Source organism: Adelges cooleyi, unplaced genomic scaffold, assembly GCF_023614345.1.
Source record: "Adelges cooleyi isolate 19-005CV unplaced genomic scaffold, UGA_ACOO_1.1 ACOO_flye_CR_arks_rails_tigmint_CR_PRNA_21, whole genome shotgun sequence".
NCBI lineage: Eukaryota > Metazoa > Arthropoda > Insecta > Hemiptera > Adelgidae > Adelges > Adelges cooleyi.
The window spans coordinates 1,241,333-1,261,790 of NW_026095871.1; the positions used below are offsets into that span (position 1 = coordinate 1,241,333).

General features: G+C 36.0%; 1 protein-coding gene across 2 annotated transcripts in view; it reads left to right on the plus strand.

Moving 5' to 3' along the window:
• The window catches only part of LOC126834170 (unconventional myosin-IXAa), a 55,928-nt gene that overhangs the window by 22,965 nt on the left and 12,505 nt on the right, over positions 1-20,458 (plus strand). Inside the window, exon 1 of one of the 2 annotated variants that reach the window (XM_050565914.1) lies at positions 12,360-12,724. The exons of the other annotated variant lie outside the window; for it this stretch is intronic. Coding sequence (XP_050421871.1) covers positions 12,631-12,724 — 94 coding nt within the window. The 5' untranslated portion in view covers positions 12,360-12,630. Of the gene's footprint in view, positions 1-12,359; positions 12,725-20,458 lie in introns of those variants that run through there. 2 annotated transcript variants of the gene reach the window in all.

Here is a 20,458-nt window from a genome sequence, read left to right on the forward strand (position 1 = left end):
GAATTTTTGGGTAATACTAGTTTTTAAATTCTAATACGTACTTCCGTGTATATAACGGTTTATATGTTAGCAGCGTTTGATTATGCACAGTCTTAAATTGATTTTAAAATGTAAAACTTTTTTTTTATAAAATATTTTCTTTAGTTACAATTTATACAAAATACGTATAATCAGCAAGTCTGATGACAAAGATACAGTGACAATAATGTAGGAATAGGAAGGCTCTCAGCAGTGCCACCTGATCAGAAAAAAAATGTAAAACTATAACATTTTACCGCACATTGTTTTTTATTAAAATTTTTGCACTTATCTGGTTTAACTTAATAATATTACTGTGCACTGTAACTTTGTACTAAAATTAATAAAGTATTATTACTTAGAGTATTCTTCTTTAAATTATCTTTTAAAGATACATTTGCAATATGCAATACACATTTTTTTCGCATTTTTTCATGTTATATTTATAATTAAGGTAAATTAGGTAATGTGATTCTAGAGAGTAAAATCATAATGAAATCTTTAACTAATTTATTTCGGTTGTAAAATGACTGAATAATTGAACTTAATTGGTTTACTTACTTAAAATAAGTTAACATGTATAGAAGGTAATTATCAACCGTTTTTTTTTACCAAGCCGTGTAAAATATTATATTTTATATGTCAAAAATAATCAAATAACATAATAGCAAATTCAAACAGAAATATAATACACTTAATTATATTATATTTTAACAAAATATAATTATATTATTATAAACTAACTGAATGTTTGGTGTAGTTCAGAATCATCGCCTTCAACATTAAAGCATGCTAAACATTTCGTTAGGGATTAATGTAAATAGGTCTATAACATTAAATTTTTTTTAAATTAATTGCGTTATTATTTTTTTACGTGTATATTGTGAAACATTTATTTTGTATGAACACATATACGTTTTGTTTTGTTCGGTATTTAATATAATGATGTTTGGTATGACCACACCAAGTCTGTAGTTATAGTCACACATTTTTCACATTAAATACCCAAGTAAATAAACCAATGATGTTGCTTTTAAATAATTGTCATCATCATTATTATTGTCATAACTGCATCCATACGGTTCCTCCATAACAAATCATGTGAATTATAAATGTATTCATTACACACATTATCCGGATGTGTGCAGATGTTAGTTTTTGCGCTGACATTGAAGTCTTATCGCAGAATTCACTTTAATCGCATTGGCTAAAGTCCGACCAAACGGCTTATTCTCACAAAGACAGTCTTAGCGTTTAGTCTTAAAAATTATTTATCCCGCGATGGAACCCAGTCGTCGAGCCTTACATTAACTCTATAAACATCAACAATACCACAAGTACACAATATTTAGGATACATGCAATGTACAATTATTATTTAAAGCATCCTCAGTTATATAAAAAAAATTATTGTTAACTAACGATGCGACACCCGTCTGTGTACGTGGTGCGTTCATCACGAATACCATTAAAAATACTGTCATCTTGAATGTATGTTTTCATTTAGTTAAGAACAATAATTATAATCATGTTTTTGTATTGTTAAGAAGAAAACCGGCTTTATATTAAACTAATAAATCGAGCCAATAATTTGGGCGCTTCAAAACACTGCCAACAGCTATAAACATTAAGTATTTAATTGCAATAATCGGATAAAATTGATCATTATATTATATAATCGTTCTCCAATTTACAAGTTACATAATAATATGTCATATTTCAACTGGACACTGTATACAATGAACTATTTTCCAATTTGGCGTGTAACACACGTTATAATATGTTAGTAACACTTGTATTCCTATTTAGTTAATAAAAAAAAAACATTACTAAAAACTAACGTATTGAAATCTACAAACAAACCTATAATATTGAATTATGTAAACGTTAAATATATGGAGCATAGAGGGGACGGGTGGTCACAGGCTTACAACAACTATATAATAACTGAAAGTGATAATGAAACGCTACACATTATCAAAAAAGCCAGTACAGTGTGGTCGGCGCATAGTGGTGACCGGGGAAGGAGACAGGTTTACAGGAATTATTACAACTTAAAGTGATAAAATCAGTTTCAAATAAACGCTTCGAGGCGAACCAGTAGTTAGTATTTATTTAAACCAGTTAAGTCCAAACCATGTGCAGTAAGAAAGTATTAAAGTGAGGTACAATGTTTACATATATTAGCAACAAAAAGTTTATTTTAAAAAGATTTTATCCGAATAGGCCATTACAGTGGGGTCAAAGCATAATGGGATCAAATCATAGAGGAACGGACAAATCACGGTCTACAGGAATTATAAATACAAGTGATAATAACGCTTTCAGATAATCGCTTTGATGTTAATTTGTAAACCGTACAAATTTTACTCTGCAATACAACCTGAATAAAAGCAAGCGTTTTCGAAGGCTTGATTTATAGTCAATTTTTGATAAATAATATTTCACATGGCATTCGGGTAGACGATGGCATCCAACAGAAAATAATAATATTTTTTGCCTTTCGTCACATCTGGTACACATCAAGAAAAATTAAAACACCTAAAACTGGTACTTAATAGGATCACTCTAAAAAGATGTCCATGCAAATCTTGTCATGACATAGTTGAAACTATAAAAAAGCCCATGTCGTTGTAAAGTCAATAGTTTTCACATTTCCAACTTTCCTAAGAGACGCTGTGTGACACTTGACAAATATTTACATTTTTTTTTCTTTTGCTTGCAAAAATGAACAACAGCACTGGTTAGGCCAACTGTAATACACCACGTAACGCCAAGTATAACCTACAAAATACATTGCATCAAAAATATGATTGCCTCGAGCGGTTACTGTTGTTTTATTTCTTCACAATCGTCGTCTTGAAGCTCGGATGTACTTATAAAGTGTATACGTGTGTGATAAACATGTTTCAAATTCGAGTATGGCTGATTTTGACCGTGGCAGTAATTATGTGTCAAAATGTGTGCTTCGCGTCTGCGTGCGTCCGTCAAAAATTTGTATTGTCTTATTCTTTCGAGCATTACAGTGAGCTGATGAAAATCGATATGGGATACTCTGACAAAATGAAACCAGATTTGTTAATATGGGAAGCGATTGACAACCGACAACGATTGCGGGACGCGATCCACAAACTATACAATCAACTGTTATGCTTTTACACGTTCAATTTGCTTCATTATATGAACTTACTGAAGCGGCTTTTTTCGGCAAACGGTGAAAACGAGTTGGCCACACTAATCGAAAGCGGCGATCACACCGTCGTGTATCTAAGCAATATTTGCGTTCACATGTTGAACGTCATGTACAATTTCGGCGAGACTGAAGTTATGGGTCCGCTATGGCTCGTTTATATGTTTGTAAAGTATTTAGAGTCGATCGATAAAAGTCAAATATTATCCAGACGGAAAAACATTTTAAGCGACCACAAGACAATTCACGATCGGCTTACACAAATGCACGACAAGCAAAAATGTAAGCCGCAAAACATGTTCAACGACCAATACAATGAGTCCGTTTACTTCAGACATTTGGAAGTACTCCGTTTGAACCCAACCGAGATGACAGTGGGTTTCATAGCAAGCGTTAAAACATTATTGGATGTTATGTTCACCAGATTTTATGGTATCGTAGATATCGACCTTACTTGTCAGTATTACTTTTCTGACGAGCACTTGCGCTTGGCGTCTATTTGGGATAATAAACAAGGCTTGGCGAGGCATTTGTTTGTCGACTTCGCCGAGATGACTCAATGGGAAAACACGTCCGCTCGAATACAAAATGTATTAAAAAACAAGCAATTTAACTCGGTTCGTGAGCTGATTGAAAACGTGGCGAAATTGCACAGGTTGTTTACGAATTTATTAAAATTTATACTGCTGTTCAACTGTTGGAAACACTTAACGTTAATTAATTTGTCTTTGCCTCGGATTGACAACGGACAACAATCACAATGGCAGACATGGGCCGATCACGCTGAGGCTATACAGCAGATAGGCATTTTAAACGATGCGATGGCCAAGTCTGTTCAAAGAATTATTTTTTGTTATAACATAAAAGAAGATTTTAAATTGGCGTTCCTCACAGGTCTGGTTGAAATGTCAGAAGAATCATTTGTCAACGCGCAGGCCAACGAGAAGAATAAAAAATTGCTATCAAAATATTTAGATGATATATATTCAAAAGTACTTGAAGCGTTCGGATGTACTACCAAGGTTGAGAGGTCCTCTAGTTTCGTGTCCGCACCACAATACATTGCAGGTCGATTGCAGATTTCCAATGACATAATCGAAAAATATAATATTGAAGATCCTTTTTCTCATTACAAAATTCCGGCGGCCATGAAGTATGGCAGTTTGTTTGAGAGTGCATTTAGTAATATTGTGTTTTCTACCTTATCGACAGATGTCTTTATTAAATTTAGATACCCGGACGTGGATTTTTATGTAATTCGGTCTTTCAATGATTTTTCTGACGATTTTTTGGATATTAAAAGTGTTTAAATTCTGGTCCAAACTTAGCAGCGTTTGTTTATGTACAGTCTTAAATTGATTTTAAAATATAAACTATACTAATTTACCGCACCTAGTTTTTTAATCAACATTTTTGCACTTATCACATCATAATAATATCACTGTACAGTACAGTTTTGTTCTAAAATAAATAAATTATTAATATTTTAAGTGGCCTTGTTTAAATTTATTTTTTAAAGATGCATTTGAAATATGCAATACACATTTTTTCATATTATATTTTATTAAGTTTAGGTAGTCAGATTCTAGAGAGAAAAATCATAAAGAAATCTTTAAGTAATTCATTTCTGTTTTAGTAAAAACCGGTTATAGAAGTACTAGACAACTCAACTTGATCGATTTGCTTACTTACAAATTACAATAAGTTAACATGTATAGAAGGTAATTATCAACGTTTTTTCACCAAACCGTGTAAAATATTACATTTTAAATGTCAATAATAATCAAGTAAAATAATGGCAAATTCAAACAAAAATATAATACACTTAATTATATTATATTTTAACAAAATATAATTATATTATTATATACTAACTTAATGTTTGGTATACCTAGTTCAGAATCATCGCCTTCAACATTAAAGCATGCTAAACATTTCGTTAGGGGTCAATGTAAATAGGTCTATAACATTAAATTTGTTTATAATTAATTGCGTTATACTTTTTTTACGTGTATATTGTGAAACATTTATTTTAGATGAACACATTTACGTTTTGTTTTGTTCGATATTTAATATAATGATGTTTGGTGTGACCACACCAAGTCTGTTGTAATAGTCACACATTTTTCACATTAAATACCAAAGATAATAAACCAATGATGTTGCTTTTAAATAATTGTTATCGAGGGGACATAACTGCGGTTATACGAATTTTCTATAACACATTATGTGGATTATAAATTTATTCATTACAAACATTATCCGGATGTGTGCAGATGTTAGTTTTCGCGCTGACTTAACAGTCTTATCGCAGAATTCACTTTAATCGCATCGGCTAAACCGCGACCAAACGGCTTATTCTCACAAAGATAGTCTTAGCGTTTAGTCTTAAAAAATATTAAGCCCGCGATTGAACCCAGTTGTCGAGCCTTACATTTACTCTATAAACACCAACAGTACCACAAGTACACAATATTTAGTATAATATATGCAATGTACAAATATTTTTTAAAGCATCCTCAGTTATATAAAAAAAAGTTATTGTTAACTTAACCTACTCTTAATTTTTATTTCTCAATCCACTTAATGTGTTACAGCAGATTCGCATGATCGCGGTTATGACAATCTGTCACCACGATAACATTTATTTAAAATCAACAACTTTGGTTTATTAACTTTGGCATTTAATGTGAAAATTTGTGTCTACATTATAATATGAAATAAGTAGCGTATTTCCAATTTTTTTTCTATAGGTTGATAGGCAACAAAAAAAAAAATTTGTCTGGCTAACGTTTTATTCAAGTTGCCAGTTCTTAAAAGTGTTACTGTACCATTATAATATATAATAATGGTGTTTATATTAATATAAAATCAATTGATTCTTCTTTTGGGTTTCTTTCATAATAAAAAAGGACTGATTTTTAAAAAAAAAAATGTTATGGCTCCACTCTAGATCTACCTTAATCCCTAAAACTGTACAAAAAAAAAGCGAAGTGATAAAAAAATCATAAATTTGATTATTGTGAACTACTATGCGGTCATCCGGTCTTGTATGTAAAATGACTGGCTATTATTATATTCTCCTCTACAGTTAATATCTAATCTCAAATTTATGTCAGTAAAAATGAGTTCTTGTATATTAACGGCGATGGCGTTGCACACCGTACTGCGGTCGACAGTTCGCTCTCTATGCATTATCGCATTATTCTTGTGGCAACAACGCGGTAATTATTATCCAATTCCAGACACGTCTCACACGGCTCTGGTAAATTAATGTTCCCAAATAGGTCTGAAGACTTCTATTTTTTTTCTCGACGGAAAACAGTGGCACTCGAAAATTACACAGGCGCCGAACACGGGCCGGCGCAGTCACCTTGAACTCTCTGGTTAGAGCCAGTGCAACGCGAAGAGCTAAATGAAGTAATTTACGTACACACTTAGCCGGCATGTACGCGGTGGTTTTAACTCTTGACCGGGTCCGTCGATCATGTTGTGTCCAAAGAAGGAGCACAAACACTTTGAGAAATGCGACTGCCATGCGATGGTCATCTGATTATTGCAAAAGCTTATTCGGCGGCCATTATTAGCAGGGCGCTATTCTGAGTAAGTTACAGATAGACCACGGAGGAGGAATTCTCGCCTAAAAACCATTGGACCTAACCTGGGGGTGGCTATATAGTAGTTTGGGATGTGACGCAAACAGTAGGACTAATAATACTATTGTCGTCTCGGTTTGGGGCTGATATAAACAGAAAACATTTGTTTCTTTCTTCCGATAAACAAATACTACACACGTTAGACCGAAGGAAAACAACACATTGTCAATTCCACACACACACACACACACATAGCTATTGGTAATAAGTCGGTGCGAACCGTTAAGGTTAGGTCCTCTCACGCTGGGCGTACCGAGTGGCGCGTCGATAATATTCTCTCAACGGATGCTGTTCGGCACTAAAAATAGTATTTTATTATATTTATTATTATCATGTGCGTTTGTAAAGAAGAGAGGAAGGGAGCAACGGATAAGGTGTTTCTTCTTTTTTTTCTTTCCATTCGGGATCGGCAGCAGCAGCAGCAGCGGTAGAGGTGAAAGAGAAGTTCGAAGAAATACCCAGGGCACAGGTATTATGTTTTCTTTCTCGTTATTATTATATATGTTTTTTTTTTTACCATGTTTTATTTCTTGTTTGTTCAGAACCTGTTTTTTGTACCCGGCAAGGAGTCTGTGTGTGTGTGTGTGTCCGCCGACTCCCCACCACGGGATTCACATTGGGTATTAGGCGCTCTGCGCTCTATACTTGGCGCTGGGTGATCTCCTTCGTGGCGTGTGTGGCCCGAGACACAGGTGTAATGGCAAACGCGAAGAAACAAAAAAATATCGATATTCCTCTGGCAACACCGCTAGCGAATATTATCATCATCGGGTGTGCTCGGTCGTTTATTGATGTTGCACACAATATTAAGTTGTATATGATGTCCAGTGTCTGCAAAAATAACAATAATTATTACCGTTAATAATAATAATAATGAGTGTCAACAAACGCGTTACAATAATACCGCACACATTAAAATATAAAGCTAATCTCAGGTCGGTGTGACCAAAAAAAAAAAAAACCCCAATATTCTCTATCCAAGAGAAGAACACTTTCTATTTTCTGTGGAATATAATCCAAAGGTTTATACAACTGAACTGAAAACAGTTTTTTTAGCTGTTTAAACCTCTCGGCGTTGTAGCCGTCAGCGGAGTTTACCGAGTACCGTTGGACAACTAATAAGCGTTTGCATTGGATGTACTTCACTCGTGCTTTCCACACAAAGTGTCGACTACACGTGTGTGTGTGTCTATTGCGGTTGGCGGAATAACGCGAGTACACGCGTTCGCCAGAGCATAACGCTCAAAAACGGTTTCATATTATGTTAAAGAGCGCCTAGAAATGATTTCTTATACATCATAATTGGTTACCACAACAGCTGTACATAATAGCTGTTTGCAAGGAATATAAAAATAATACGCCTCCGTGTGCGTACCGCGTAGGAAAGTCGCGGGTACACAATACAACAATAGGCATTTACATGGACATGTCGCATTGTCGTTTGAACCGTTAACTTACGTCGTACGCTTGAGTTGTACAAAGCCGGATTCATTCGCAGCCCACAAAGGCCCCGCCGCCGCAAGTCACAGCAGCAACGTCTACTATTGTCTATACTGAACGGAGCTTACAGCTGTAGTAAACCAACGCTAACGGTCAGATTGTCGAGATGCATGTAACTTCCCAGAGTGAACGCTCAAGACTCCACGTTGCACTGATAATAATGCATTTTTGGTGCAGTTATATCGCATCCGTGCAGGGAACCCTGTCGTTGTTGCCGCCGTTTGACCGGCAAAGAAAATAATAATATCTAAAGCGCTCTAATTTTATGTCAATCGGAGGTTTGGGTTGTGATAAACTGGGGAATAGTGATTTGATCCAACAAAAGAGTATTGCCGGGATAAACGGTGTGTGTGTGTGTGTGTCAAAGATCAAAACGTGATCTTTGGCGGTGATGACATATATTTGTACATACGGTGTATTAAATATACCCACAACAGGAGCAGCAGCAGCAGAAACGGTTCGTGTCATAAGCGTCGAACATACAATATAGACGGTATAAACGTTCACACACATTCGGTCGTCGATAGTGTTACAGGAGCCATCGCGTGTACTACTAGACAATACGCATAAGTCATATTATTATTATCGTTATTTCTTATTAAACGCGCGTAACGATTATACAGAACCTCTTCGAGAAATCGTATTACATATTATTATTATTTATTATAAACCTATCCGTCTCATCCGTATACATTAAAAGTATTTTTTCTGAAAACCGTGACTCAAACAATTTACTATAATGTTGTTTCTCCGACAAAGCATTGTTACTGTTCGATTGTATAATATATTATTTAAAAAAATAAAATAAAATAGGCGTGTACACCCGAATCCCATTCTCCTCTTATGTTATGTTTTCAAAGGGTAGTATAAAGGTGTATATATATATATACATACATTTGGTATAGGGTGGCTGCTCCGGATTAACGATAGGTCCTTTTTTTGATTTACCGATCATTAAGCCAGATCATCCCGGATTCGTGGAACAAGCAATACGGTCTTGTTAAAGACCCGCGGCGAGGATTTGCGCCCACATGATGACAATAATTAACCGTACCAGACGAGGGCTTGGCCAAACAGTGATTTCCGGGCCCCACGGTCTCGTTGATAGAACATAATATTTTCATTGACCTAACCGCCGGAGTGGCATCATCAAAACCGGCGACGGTGAACCGAGTTCAGAGTATCAATCGAACCAGACCACGCCTTTGAATATAACAGTACTCTCTCCAATATGGTCCGGAGACCTTTATTCAACTTTGACAAGTTGCCGGACAGGCGTCATTGGTGATAATGATTTTCGGCACCGAAGGGTGTGAAATACGATATCCGACAGAGGGTTCTCTTTTATTATGATTGAAAAATGGATTTTTCCCAAGTGCATGCGTGCACATAGTAGGCCGTTGTTTAACGCATAGACGCCGCGGAGATGCCAGCCGCAGATAATCCGACAACTTAATTGATACTCTCTCCGTCTTCCAGACATTGGAAAACACCTTTTTTTTTCTCGGTTTTTACTACACACCGCACCGAGCTGTTTAAAATGCATATCCCAATAAGCCGTTAACACACAAGAGAAGCCTACGCGGTGACGTATTTATCGACAGTCATCAATTCCCACGACGGTTTGAATAATAAAAATATATTATAAAATGTTTTTTTTTTTTAATTTATCCGTCCGGTTCTCTTGATGCGTTCCACGAGTTTTTTATGAGTCGTTAACGAGATAGTTTGGTATGAAAAACACAAAATTTCATTCATCCAAATCTAGCGGTTGTGTGTGTGTTCCGCCAGTGACCATAATATATTTGTCTAGTTATATATTATTGTGTTATACGATACGCGTGACCCGGTTGTAGAATTATATACCTAAGATGATCATAAAACTCTAAAAAAAATGCCTATTTTGCCAATAAGGCGGTGTAGAGCTACGATACAAGTCTCGCTTGCTTATGCAGTATTACCATAAACCGTGGAAAACAACATGTATTCGAACCGCTACATGATAATATAATATAATGTCTTGTGTATTTGTATCAGAGATTTTGAGTTTTATTGCTCTCCGAGTCATCGCCATATTTGTATACATCACACAGCAGTAATATTGTTTTACCACTAAAACAATGTTTATGGGTTTTATTACCCATAAACATAATATCTTTATAATACAAGCTCAATAAAAACGTAGAATCACGTTAGAGGATAGGATCTGTTCGGTGTTAACCGAAAAAAAAAATAATGGTCTTCGGCCAGGTAAAAAAAAAATATATAGGTACTAGGTTTTTTTTAATTTACAACTCTGTTTTGCCGCACACAAAGCAAATTATCCGTTGGACAATAAATATTAAATCACGAAATTTAATTGTTTTCGTTTCCCTTTGTAAAGACCATAATAATAATAACGCTGTAGAACCTTCAAGGATTAAAAAATCAGAAGGTACAATTTGATACCATTTATCTGTGATATTTTTTTACTCATAGTACGAAATAATGCTAATTACGTTTTGATTTCCAAGTAAGATTTTTACAGCGCAACATAAAAATATGTACTGTATAATGAGCTGAGAAATAGTACACGTGTAATAAATCGAGTATCGTTACTTTTTTCCCGCACTGTTTCTTCTTCTTGGCTTTATCCCACACAAGTGGTGTCGGCCACCCTAATCCCCTTCTTTCATTCTTCTTTGTCCGTCACCGTCTCATCTACCTACTCTACACACCTCCGTGCCATCATTAATCTTGTCGCTCAGTGTATACTAGTAGATTATAATTTCACTTGTTTTCTTCTTCTTATTATTTATTACCATCGTGGATGGTTACTTTTCAATCCCCATTACATAATTACGTTATACCGATCTATATGTAAACACAATCGAGCAAACATACAAATGAATACTTATTGTTTTTAAATTATTTTTTCTACAGACGCTCTACTAATAAATATTAAGATAATAACGTTGGTTTTTAGAATCCCAAACCTGCTTAGAAAAATGTTTGATGTGAAAAAATCAAAAACTTAGTATCATATATCAGTTTCAGGTGGCTCTCACGCTTCCCATTAGTTCTGCATCTTGTGAACGTTTGTTTTCAGCTTTAAAAAAAAAAAATAAAGACTTGGTTTCAACGGGTCATGGCATTTTTACAGATTTGTCGATATTGTATATTTCATAGAAAAATATAACATGACAAAATATTTATATAACAAAACCAAACACTATTGACACAACTTGCGGGTACACCCACTTTAGTAGCTCGACTTGTCTGCCAACGTTTCGGAATACATTGCAAGTTCCAAGTTGTGCAAACGGTGTGAGTACAATAACCTACTCAAGTTTAAATCTTTTTTTTAACGTAAACAAAGTTCTAGACACATATTGCGCAGAACGATAAAGGCGCAAAACTCTTGTACAAACTGCCTGTAAATTGTAATATTGTATTATTTTTTGTTGTAAGAATTAAAAGAAAATATTAATAAACTTAATTGTTGACAAATTTAAAAAAACCGACTAACCTCATTGATTAAAATGTAAACACCTGGAAAATGCAGAGCGGCTTAAGCACCTTCGGTATTTCTATCGATATTGCGCCTGTGGTATCGTTATTGGGTGGGGGGGGGGCACACGAGGAAAATCTCTCTTTACCGGCTTATCCGGCCACACTTTTCCTGTCGGTCGGTTTTTCTTTTCCTTACCAGTAGTCAATCTTTTATCCGGCCCAGACCGGTGTTTGCGGGTCTCCGCCGATTTTCCGGCACCGTGAAAGTCCGTCGAGTCCCCGACCTTGGGGCGCGAGTGGGTTTTTTAAAACATTTTTTTTTTTATTATTATTATTATTATCATCATCATTAACCCCCCCGCGGCGCAGTACAATAAACGCGGCGGTCCATGGTCGGAAACCGTGGAACCGTCCGGGTTGTGCACCGCGTGTATGGCGCCGCCGCCGCCACCGGGTCGCGATAGTCGAAGAGTCCTCCTCCTGACACTGCCGAGGCGGCGGCAGCGCTCACGTTCTCCCTCAGTCCGTGTCCGTTGACCGTGTCCGAAGCACCGCGGGTCCGTGTATAAAGTGAATTAATAATAATAATAATAATAATAAGAAATAACGCCACCACAAGACGAGTCCCCGTGTTTGCCCGTGCGATTCGTTTGCGATGTGTGTGTGGCCCGGTCACGCGATGAAGACAACCGTAATCTTTGTACGACGGATAAACGCCACCAGCAGCAGCAGCAGCAGCCGGGTGTAGTAGTACAGTGTGTCGAAAAGTCCGGGTATGATGGCCAGCGTGGGTCACTCCAAAGTGTTCATATTGGATAAATACTTCACCGAACTGCAAAAGTTCTGGGAGACGGAAATCAAGTTACAGGGTACGTACCAATGCGCGGTTGCGATGACCGTTGCAGTAGCCGTTCAAGTCTCTCACGACAGGCAGCGGTGTTATAACTAACGGCGGTCTAGAGCGTTTTTCACCTAGCCGAACCTGTGCCACCTGAGCGATTTCTTCCCCTTTCCCAGCGCACAGAAAAATATACATAGTTGGTCCAACTAAAACCGTGGTTATCATAGGGACACGATAAATTTCTAGTTGGGATAACTATAAAGCAACTGTGCATTTAGTTCGGCCAACTGTGTATTTTTCTCCAGTGCTAATGCAATTCCAATGTTTCAACGTTATCGTTTATTTTATATTATAAAATATTATTTATAACGAAATAACTTTGTTATTAGACACACTTGCATGGCAACGCGGTACGGTTGTAAAAAAAAAAAAAATGATTTACTATTATCATCTGTAGTTAATTTTCAACGTTGAATCGCACACACCCAAAAACGATGAAAAAATCGCACAGTTCTTCAAAGCAGGTGCACATGAAATGTAGTAAATGAAATAACATTATGCACCTAACCGGCACAATAACGTTTGAAAAGGGAAAAAAGGGCAGTAATATTATGTCCGAAAACCGTTATTATAATAATATTACCTACGTGTTGTCGACCACCGCCAACAGGTGTTCCTATACTGACTGACCGTACACCGCGTTCAACCCAGAACTTCAGTCGTTACACTTTTCAATACAATAATATGTTGATCGACTAATCATTTTACAAGTGACGAACAAAATATATAAACGCCTGTAATCAATTGTACCGAAAAAGTTGAGGTAATTTTTTCAATAACATAATATTAGCGGTTTGCCAGTGATAACCAGAGCCGGACATATTTTTTTCTCATTGAAGGGGTAGAACCGAACACACATGCATTCTCCCTAGAGCATAATATCGGCTCCCTCCCCTACTAATTAAAAAATTCAATCGTTAATTGTCCTATGAGTACTGTGTGATTAAGTTACAACATTAGGTACTCGTTTTGCATTTGTGATTATTGGACTTGCCAAACCTTTTAGATTTGTTAATTATTGTTTTCTAAAACAAACCTTTTCGATATTATTATTTATATATATATATAATATTTTAGTAACCAACATAATATACAATAATATTATATCGCGTTCATTAATAACGTGGAACGACCTGTGCGTGATCAATGATATACAATAGGGTCGACTGGGATATAAATATATATTATGCCATGCGGACGGTCCGGTCCAGACAGACGGTCTTGTGTGTGTATGTGTGTGTTCAAGGACGGAGTGGTCCGACCTTTAAGATATCTGGTCTGGTTCGATGGCAGAAGAACTACATATACTCGGACAGTGGTCTCGATCGCCTTATATATATATATATATTTTTTTTTTTTAAATAAACAAGTAGAATATATTAGCAATAATATATTATACCGGCGGTATGGATGTGCGGTCGTTGATTCGGCCGGTTCGGTTTGCAAAGAAGCTGTATATTTTGTCGCTGCTGCTGCTGGTCATTATAAATTATTATTACCTATAATATATCGAATGCACGCGGTGACGACGGAATAGCACAGCTATATGGCGTACACAACAGCACAGAGTATTTGGCCTAAGAGCGAACGAGCAGAACCGCTTATAAATCATTTGACAAGGGCCTGAAGTGGGTTCAGACACGGGCTGTCGGCTCTCCTTTGACTTGTGTGTGTATAACAGTGTGGATTGATTATTAGAATTTTTTTTTTTTTTTTTGGGTCCACAGTTCTCAAGGTCCAATCCCCCCGAACGGCTGACCAGAATATAATAATAAAATGTATATATTTTTTTCCTTATTCTTCTTCTCTCTCGGCTCAGCCTGGTCGTCCCTCATGCCGGCACACACACACGGTGCCACAATATACAGAAAGACCCAAAGAATCGGTTTTGTATATTTTAACGTTCTTCTTAACGCCCTCGTGTTATTGCCCAAACACACACTATACATAACGTTATACACGACCGTGCACATAGGGATTTTACTTTTTCTTCGTGTAATAGCGGTTTGGAAACCACTCTCTTAACGGTGTAATAATATAATATATACGACTGTAAACATTTGAATAAACAACCTGCGATTCGCTTTTGTCGACCGAAAAAGGGTTGTCGACTCAATCGCGTTATGTATTATCACAGATTATATGGAACCGGATAGGGCACTCTGAAAAAATCAAAACATGTAACAAAACTTTAATGATAATCTCAGGTCGGCGTGACTCTTCGTGATAGAATAATATGCTTGCGTGATGATTTGTCCGTACAACAAGGAATTATTCGGTTCTCGCTTTTCGGTTTCCTTGTAAAAAAATATAAATAACATTATCCCGCACTAATTACTCGATGTGTGCATGTTTTTCTTCGAGTCATAACAATAAATCTTCGTTGGATGAATAATTCATATTTTACATGTAGGTACAATTAATTCGTTTTCAAACCAAAAGCCCACAGCAATTAGTCTCGAAACGTGCGTCTCCCCGAAGTCTATATTAACATACAAATAGCTGACAGCAAACACACAGAGTCCGTTACACGCTTTGGTAATTTAATTGTATTATAATATATATATATATATATCTGTGGGACCTTTACCCCGGCTAAAACATCATTGGCCAGGGTCGGGCAAACCAAATCCACGGTTAAACCGATTTCCAATATCCGGATCAGAAGGAATTTTGAATATCCCATTTAAAAAGCATTTAGGTCGGGGATTTTGCACAGCCGTCAATGTGATTTAACATGGACTTTATGTTATTGGGCTGGAAACAAGAAATTTCGACAAGAGATAACAGATGAGTAGTGATAAGAGATAACACGATTCAATGTTTTTGTCGTGCAGCTGAGAAAATAACTAGGTTTTTTTTGGCATATTGTATTATACAATCGGTTGTGCTTGTATACGTATAAAATATTATCACCGGCCAATTAGTAGTTATCCAATGATTACCGGCGCGCACACACACACACACACAGATAGCTGCTGCTGCCGCTGCCGTGTAGTAATAATAATAGCAACAACGATGATAATAATAATTATTATTCCAAGTGTGTTTTCAAAAGTGACACGGGCTTTTTCTTCAACGGTAGAGGTCAGCAGCGGCAGACGAAGAAATTCAACGAGCGGCAGGTTCATGGTTCATCACCATTATAATCAGAGGCCATTCTCCTCGGCCGCCCCAAGGTTTTTTTATTACATCTATTTTTTTTTGTTACTCTCTTCTCCCCCCCCCCCCGCCGTCCATATCCGAGTGTTGTGTGTACCGTTTCAGGTTTTTTTTTACCGCAAGTCAAGTGTACACACGTCGCTCATTAGTCATTTTCGGTATATACCTACTACACATGAGCACATCGTATATTATATTATACTTACATACATACATACATACATACATACATACTTGCACTCGACTGCAGATAGACGTCGGGCCTGGCTGCTAGGTAAGTGGTTTTCGATCTCACGCGCGGGTCCGACCAAACGGAATTGACACGTTAACGTTAAGCCCAAATGAAAACATATTACCGACCAAGATACGCGCCCAAAGACAACCGAGAAGCGACCAAAACTCGATGTATAATATTCCAAACGCATAAATTTCGAGTTCATTAACGTTTGGGAAATCAAAAAAAAAAAAAAAACCATCGTCTGCGCCTCGTTTTACTGTCTGTCGAAATAAAAATATATTATTCCTTGTTGCTTACTCATTTTCTTATCTTTTTTCTCTTGAATCGATAATATAATGGTACTCACTCGTCCTGTATCTTGCAACCAATCAATTCTAGGTCAGAATTTTAATTCAAAATGTATACTTTAGAAAAGCTACAGATCCGGGCAAAATTTTTGAATTTTAATAATTCAATAATCTACATTTTTTCCTGTTTAGGGATATTGAAAATCCAAACATATACTTTGTTAAACTTCTTAAAAATTGCATTTTACCGAATTCTGAAAATCCGGATTTTTCCCTACTGCTCAGCTAGGCAGTTATTTTTCATTGGCGAATTTGAAAGATGTGTCTTGTTTAGCTGTCCTGATAATATTCATATATATTATATATATGTATAAAGGGTCTCTGAGTGCCATTCGAGACCCACGATATTATAATAATTTGTTCAAACGGGCTGAATCAATAATGATTTTTAAAACATTTTATAGCAGAGCAAAAAAAAAAATTGTATTTTCCTTGTGCTCTTATTGGTAAGATTATTGTTAACATATTATACAAAACAAATGAATGGATAAAATAAACTGTTTCGTTGGCTAATATTCTTTGTGGTGAAAAATAGTCGCCAGACGGATGTCATCACGTATGTACAAATATTGTATGTTGCACGTCAAGGTTAATGGTTTACTAAAAAAACTATTATATTTTCCACGATGACCAAAACCTAGGAAACTCGTTAGTGTTATAGCTGATTTTCGTTCAGGTTTCTTTTTTTTTTTTAATGGTTAAATTATGGTATTTGTCCAATAAAGCAGGTACTCTATTAACTGTCGTTGGATCGATTCACTTTGTTGTGGGTTTAAGGCGATTTTTCACGATTGTCGACGGTGTGTGTGTGCAACGAACAGGATGGTTTAGCCGGGCCGAATACATAAGTTCACCGTGTAATAAATGCACAAGCAACAGCAATATAGTCTTCAACAGTCGGCACGAATAAGTCGAATGGGTTGCTTGGTCCAAACACGAATCTGATACGGTTGTCAATGTCTGTTTATCGGCTGACTATATAAATGATGACTAAACATAATTCGAACACATCTTAACACAAGCTCAAAACGCCAAGCAGAAAGCTGAAACGGTCAAAAGTGATTGACCAGTCGCGTAATGTGTTATTATAATATTCCAGTACGAACGTTGCTCATTGTGAAAAAATAAAACTGGTTATTTCGATTTGTATTTGTTATTGATGTGGACCTAAAAAAAAAAAAAATACAACCGCCGCGTCCAAGTTAATTGGATATTATACAATATTATAAACGCCCGCATTTTTTTTTATTACCGTTTCTTGTGTTTACAATAACGATATTGTCTTTGACCTTACTGTACATACGGAAAGGATAGGATAGGTTTGCTATTGTTAGAGCGCAAAAAACTGTATCACTCTAATAACATATTATATTTTAGTGCTTGTAGTTTTTTTTTCCCCCACTGACGTTTATAGGTTTGAGCATGTGGATATATATTATTGTGTATGTGTGTACACTCTGGAGAACATGTATAATATGCGTTTGCTGTCTTACACAAAGAAGTCGGAGACGACGTTTGAAAATAAATTAGGGTTTCATAGTAGTTCGTCAAGAGAAAAATTAAGGTGCAGGGCCACTGCCGCCACCGCCGCTGCCTCCGGGGCAATGTACAACATAAAACCAGTTTAGTTTTTTTCCCCTCGTCTTTCGCCAACCGCGTTTTACCAAAGAGCCGTGTAAATTAATTTACAGTAAAAAAAAAAAAAATACCCACAAAAAAATCGGTCGTAGCCAATCAACGTTGAAAAAAATAGGTACACAATAACCTCGGTCGTGAACTTGGCTGGCGCGTTTACTTTGTCATATTTTGTCTGTGATTATTATTACACTACTTTAGCTGACTTTACTTTAAGACTGTCGACGGCCTTTCTCGTCGTCAATTAGGCTTAACATTAAATTTAACCATAATAATATAACCGGTACATATTAATGCGGTAATAACGCTGGTCTTGACTCTCAACCAGAGTTGTGCAAATTCTTATTAGAATGAAAAATTGTCTTCCTTTATTTACTGGTTTTATGTATTTCCTAAATGTAGAATATATTAGATTTACAATATATTTTCAAATATAATTACCTGAAAAAAACACTTAAAAAAATAATTTAAAAAAATATTTTTAAAAATTATGCGAATAATTTAATTTGAAACTATTCGAATAACTTTAACTTGAATAATGTGTTATCTAGATGTTTATTTTTAGATAACCTTTCATTCGAATGATGCACAACTCTGCTCGAGATCAACGACATTTTGAAAATATTAAAAAAGGGTATTTACACAAGAACTCGAAGAACCATCTCGACCAGATTTAAATCTACAACTTTAACACTGTAACACTATTCTCTTAAAAACAATTTTTAATGCATCTTATTTTGATGAAAAAAACATTGAATTATCTTCTTTCTTTTCTATTCGTTTTTCGGTTAATAGTTATTCGGTTTGTAATATTTGTGTTTTTTTTTTTTGTTAAATTACAACCGTTTTCCCTATTAGGTTAGGCTCGCTCGCCAATAAACTCTGCTCGGAGGGCCCGCGGAGACACCGTTTTTAAATAATGAAAGTGGAAATTTGATTAGTTTTTTATTACTATTTTTTTACAAGGGCCACGCCGGTCCGTCGCCCGAGCTTGACCTCTGCGCCTCGATCACGTAGCACACGTCCTATGATTTCATATTCCCACGTCAGTTGTGTGTGGCTGTGTTAATTTATCACAGCACACACACACACACACAATAGCCAATACCGCGTAAGGGTCCGGAACGATTACAGACGTATGGCGGTCACATTACCAAGATGATGGCTTGGCCTCGTTTCTCAAAGAAGGGTCAACGTTTTGTTTTGCACATTAATGAGTCACACAAGTGATCAGTCAAACTTTGCCAATTAGAAATTGCACACACACTCACGTGATTTTTCCAAAACGGTACGGACAGCTGTTTTGAACTGGTTTTAGGTAAAAAAAAAAATGTTTAAAAAATGTGTATATATATACTTGGTGTATTATAATTTGCGTGTACGCGTTTGGAATACCAAGTGTGTACTACGGTCAGTCGGTTGCGATCCACTCTGTATTACCGCCGTTAACAATAATATGTAATATACATAATGTATAATTTTCTAAAAAAAAAAATACTTGTTTTTGAAATCCGGATCGTGTGGGTATAACGCGTGCGAGATACAAAAATCAGCACGTTTGAACCGACCGACCACATAAAACCAAAATGTAAGTATGTGTGTGTGTGTGTGTGTGTTCACTCAAAAAATCGGCTGTCGGTTTATTATATATTGTTAACCAGTTTCAAAATATATTACTGGCTTTAATAAGTGTAATATAAATGTACGGGGTTATTCGTACAGGACGAGACGTTCGTTTTCTTTTTAAAAATAACTGCAATTTCCAAGTTTTTTTTCACTTGGAGTACATAGTTTAATATTATGCTATTTTTACAATAAAAACCAATGTAATGTATGCGATTATGTGCATTGTGCATATACTCTGTATGCACACGATGCAAGGACGATGCACAACATCCGCCGTGCAAGTCGGCGTGTGCAGCCTTGTCACCAAAGAACATTTAATTTTACTATTGTTATAATCCGTATAAATACTCCATAAAGGAGTTACTTTGGTTTAATTTTGTCGTTAGTCTTCAATCTACTGTTCAACTGTAGTATTCATTTTATCAACTTGTTGTCAAACGGTTAGATTAGGTTTGTCCTGGACGATCTACCGCAATGTCCACTATGTGTCTTGCTAGATATTACAACAACATTGAAATTTGTATCTTATTTAGTATTTTCTAGAACTTTACCGACGACTTTTTCAACTTAAATTGTAACATGTATTATATAAATATTAAATCAACAATAACTTGCTGGAAATTTTGACAGCTCGATAACCAGTTTGAACGATTAGATTCTTATGTTATTAAATTTTAAAATTTAGGACGGTAGG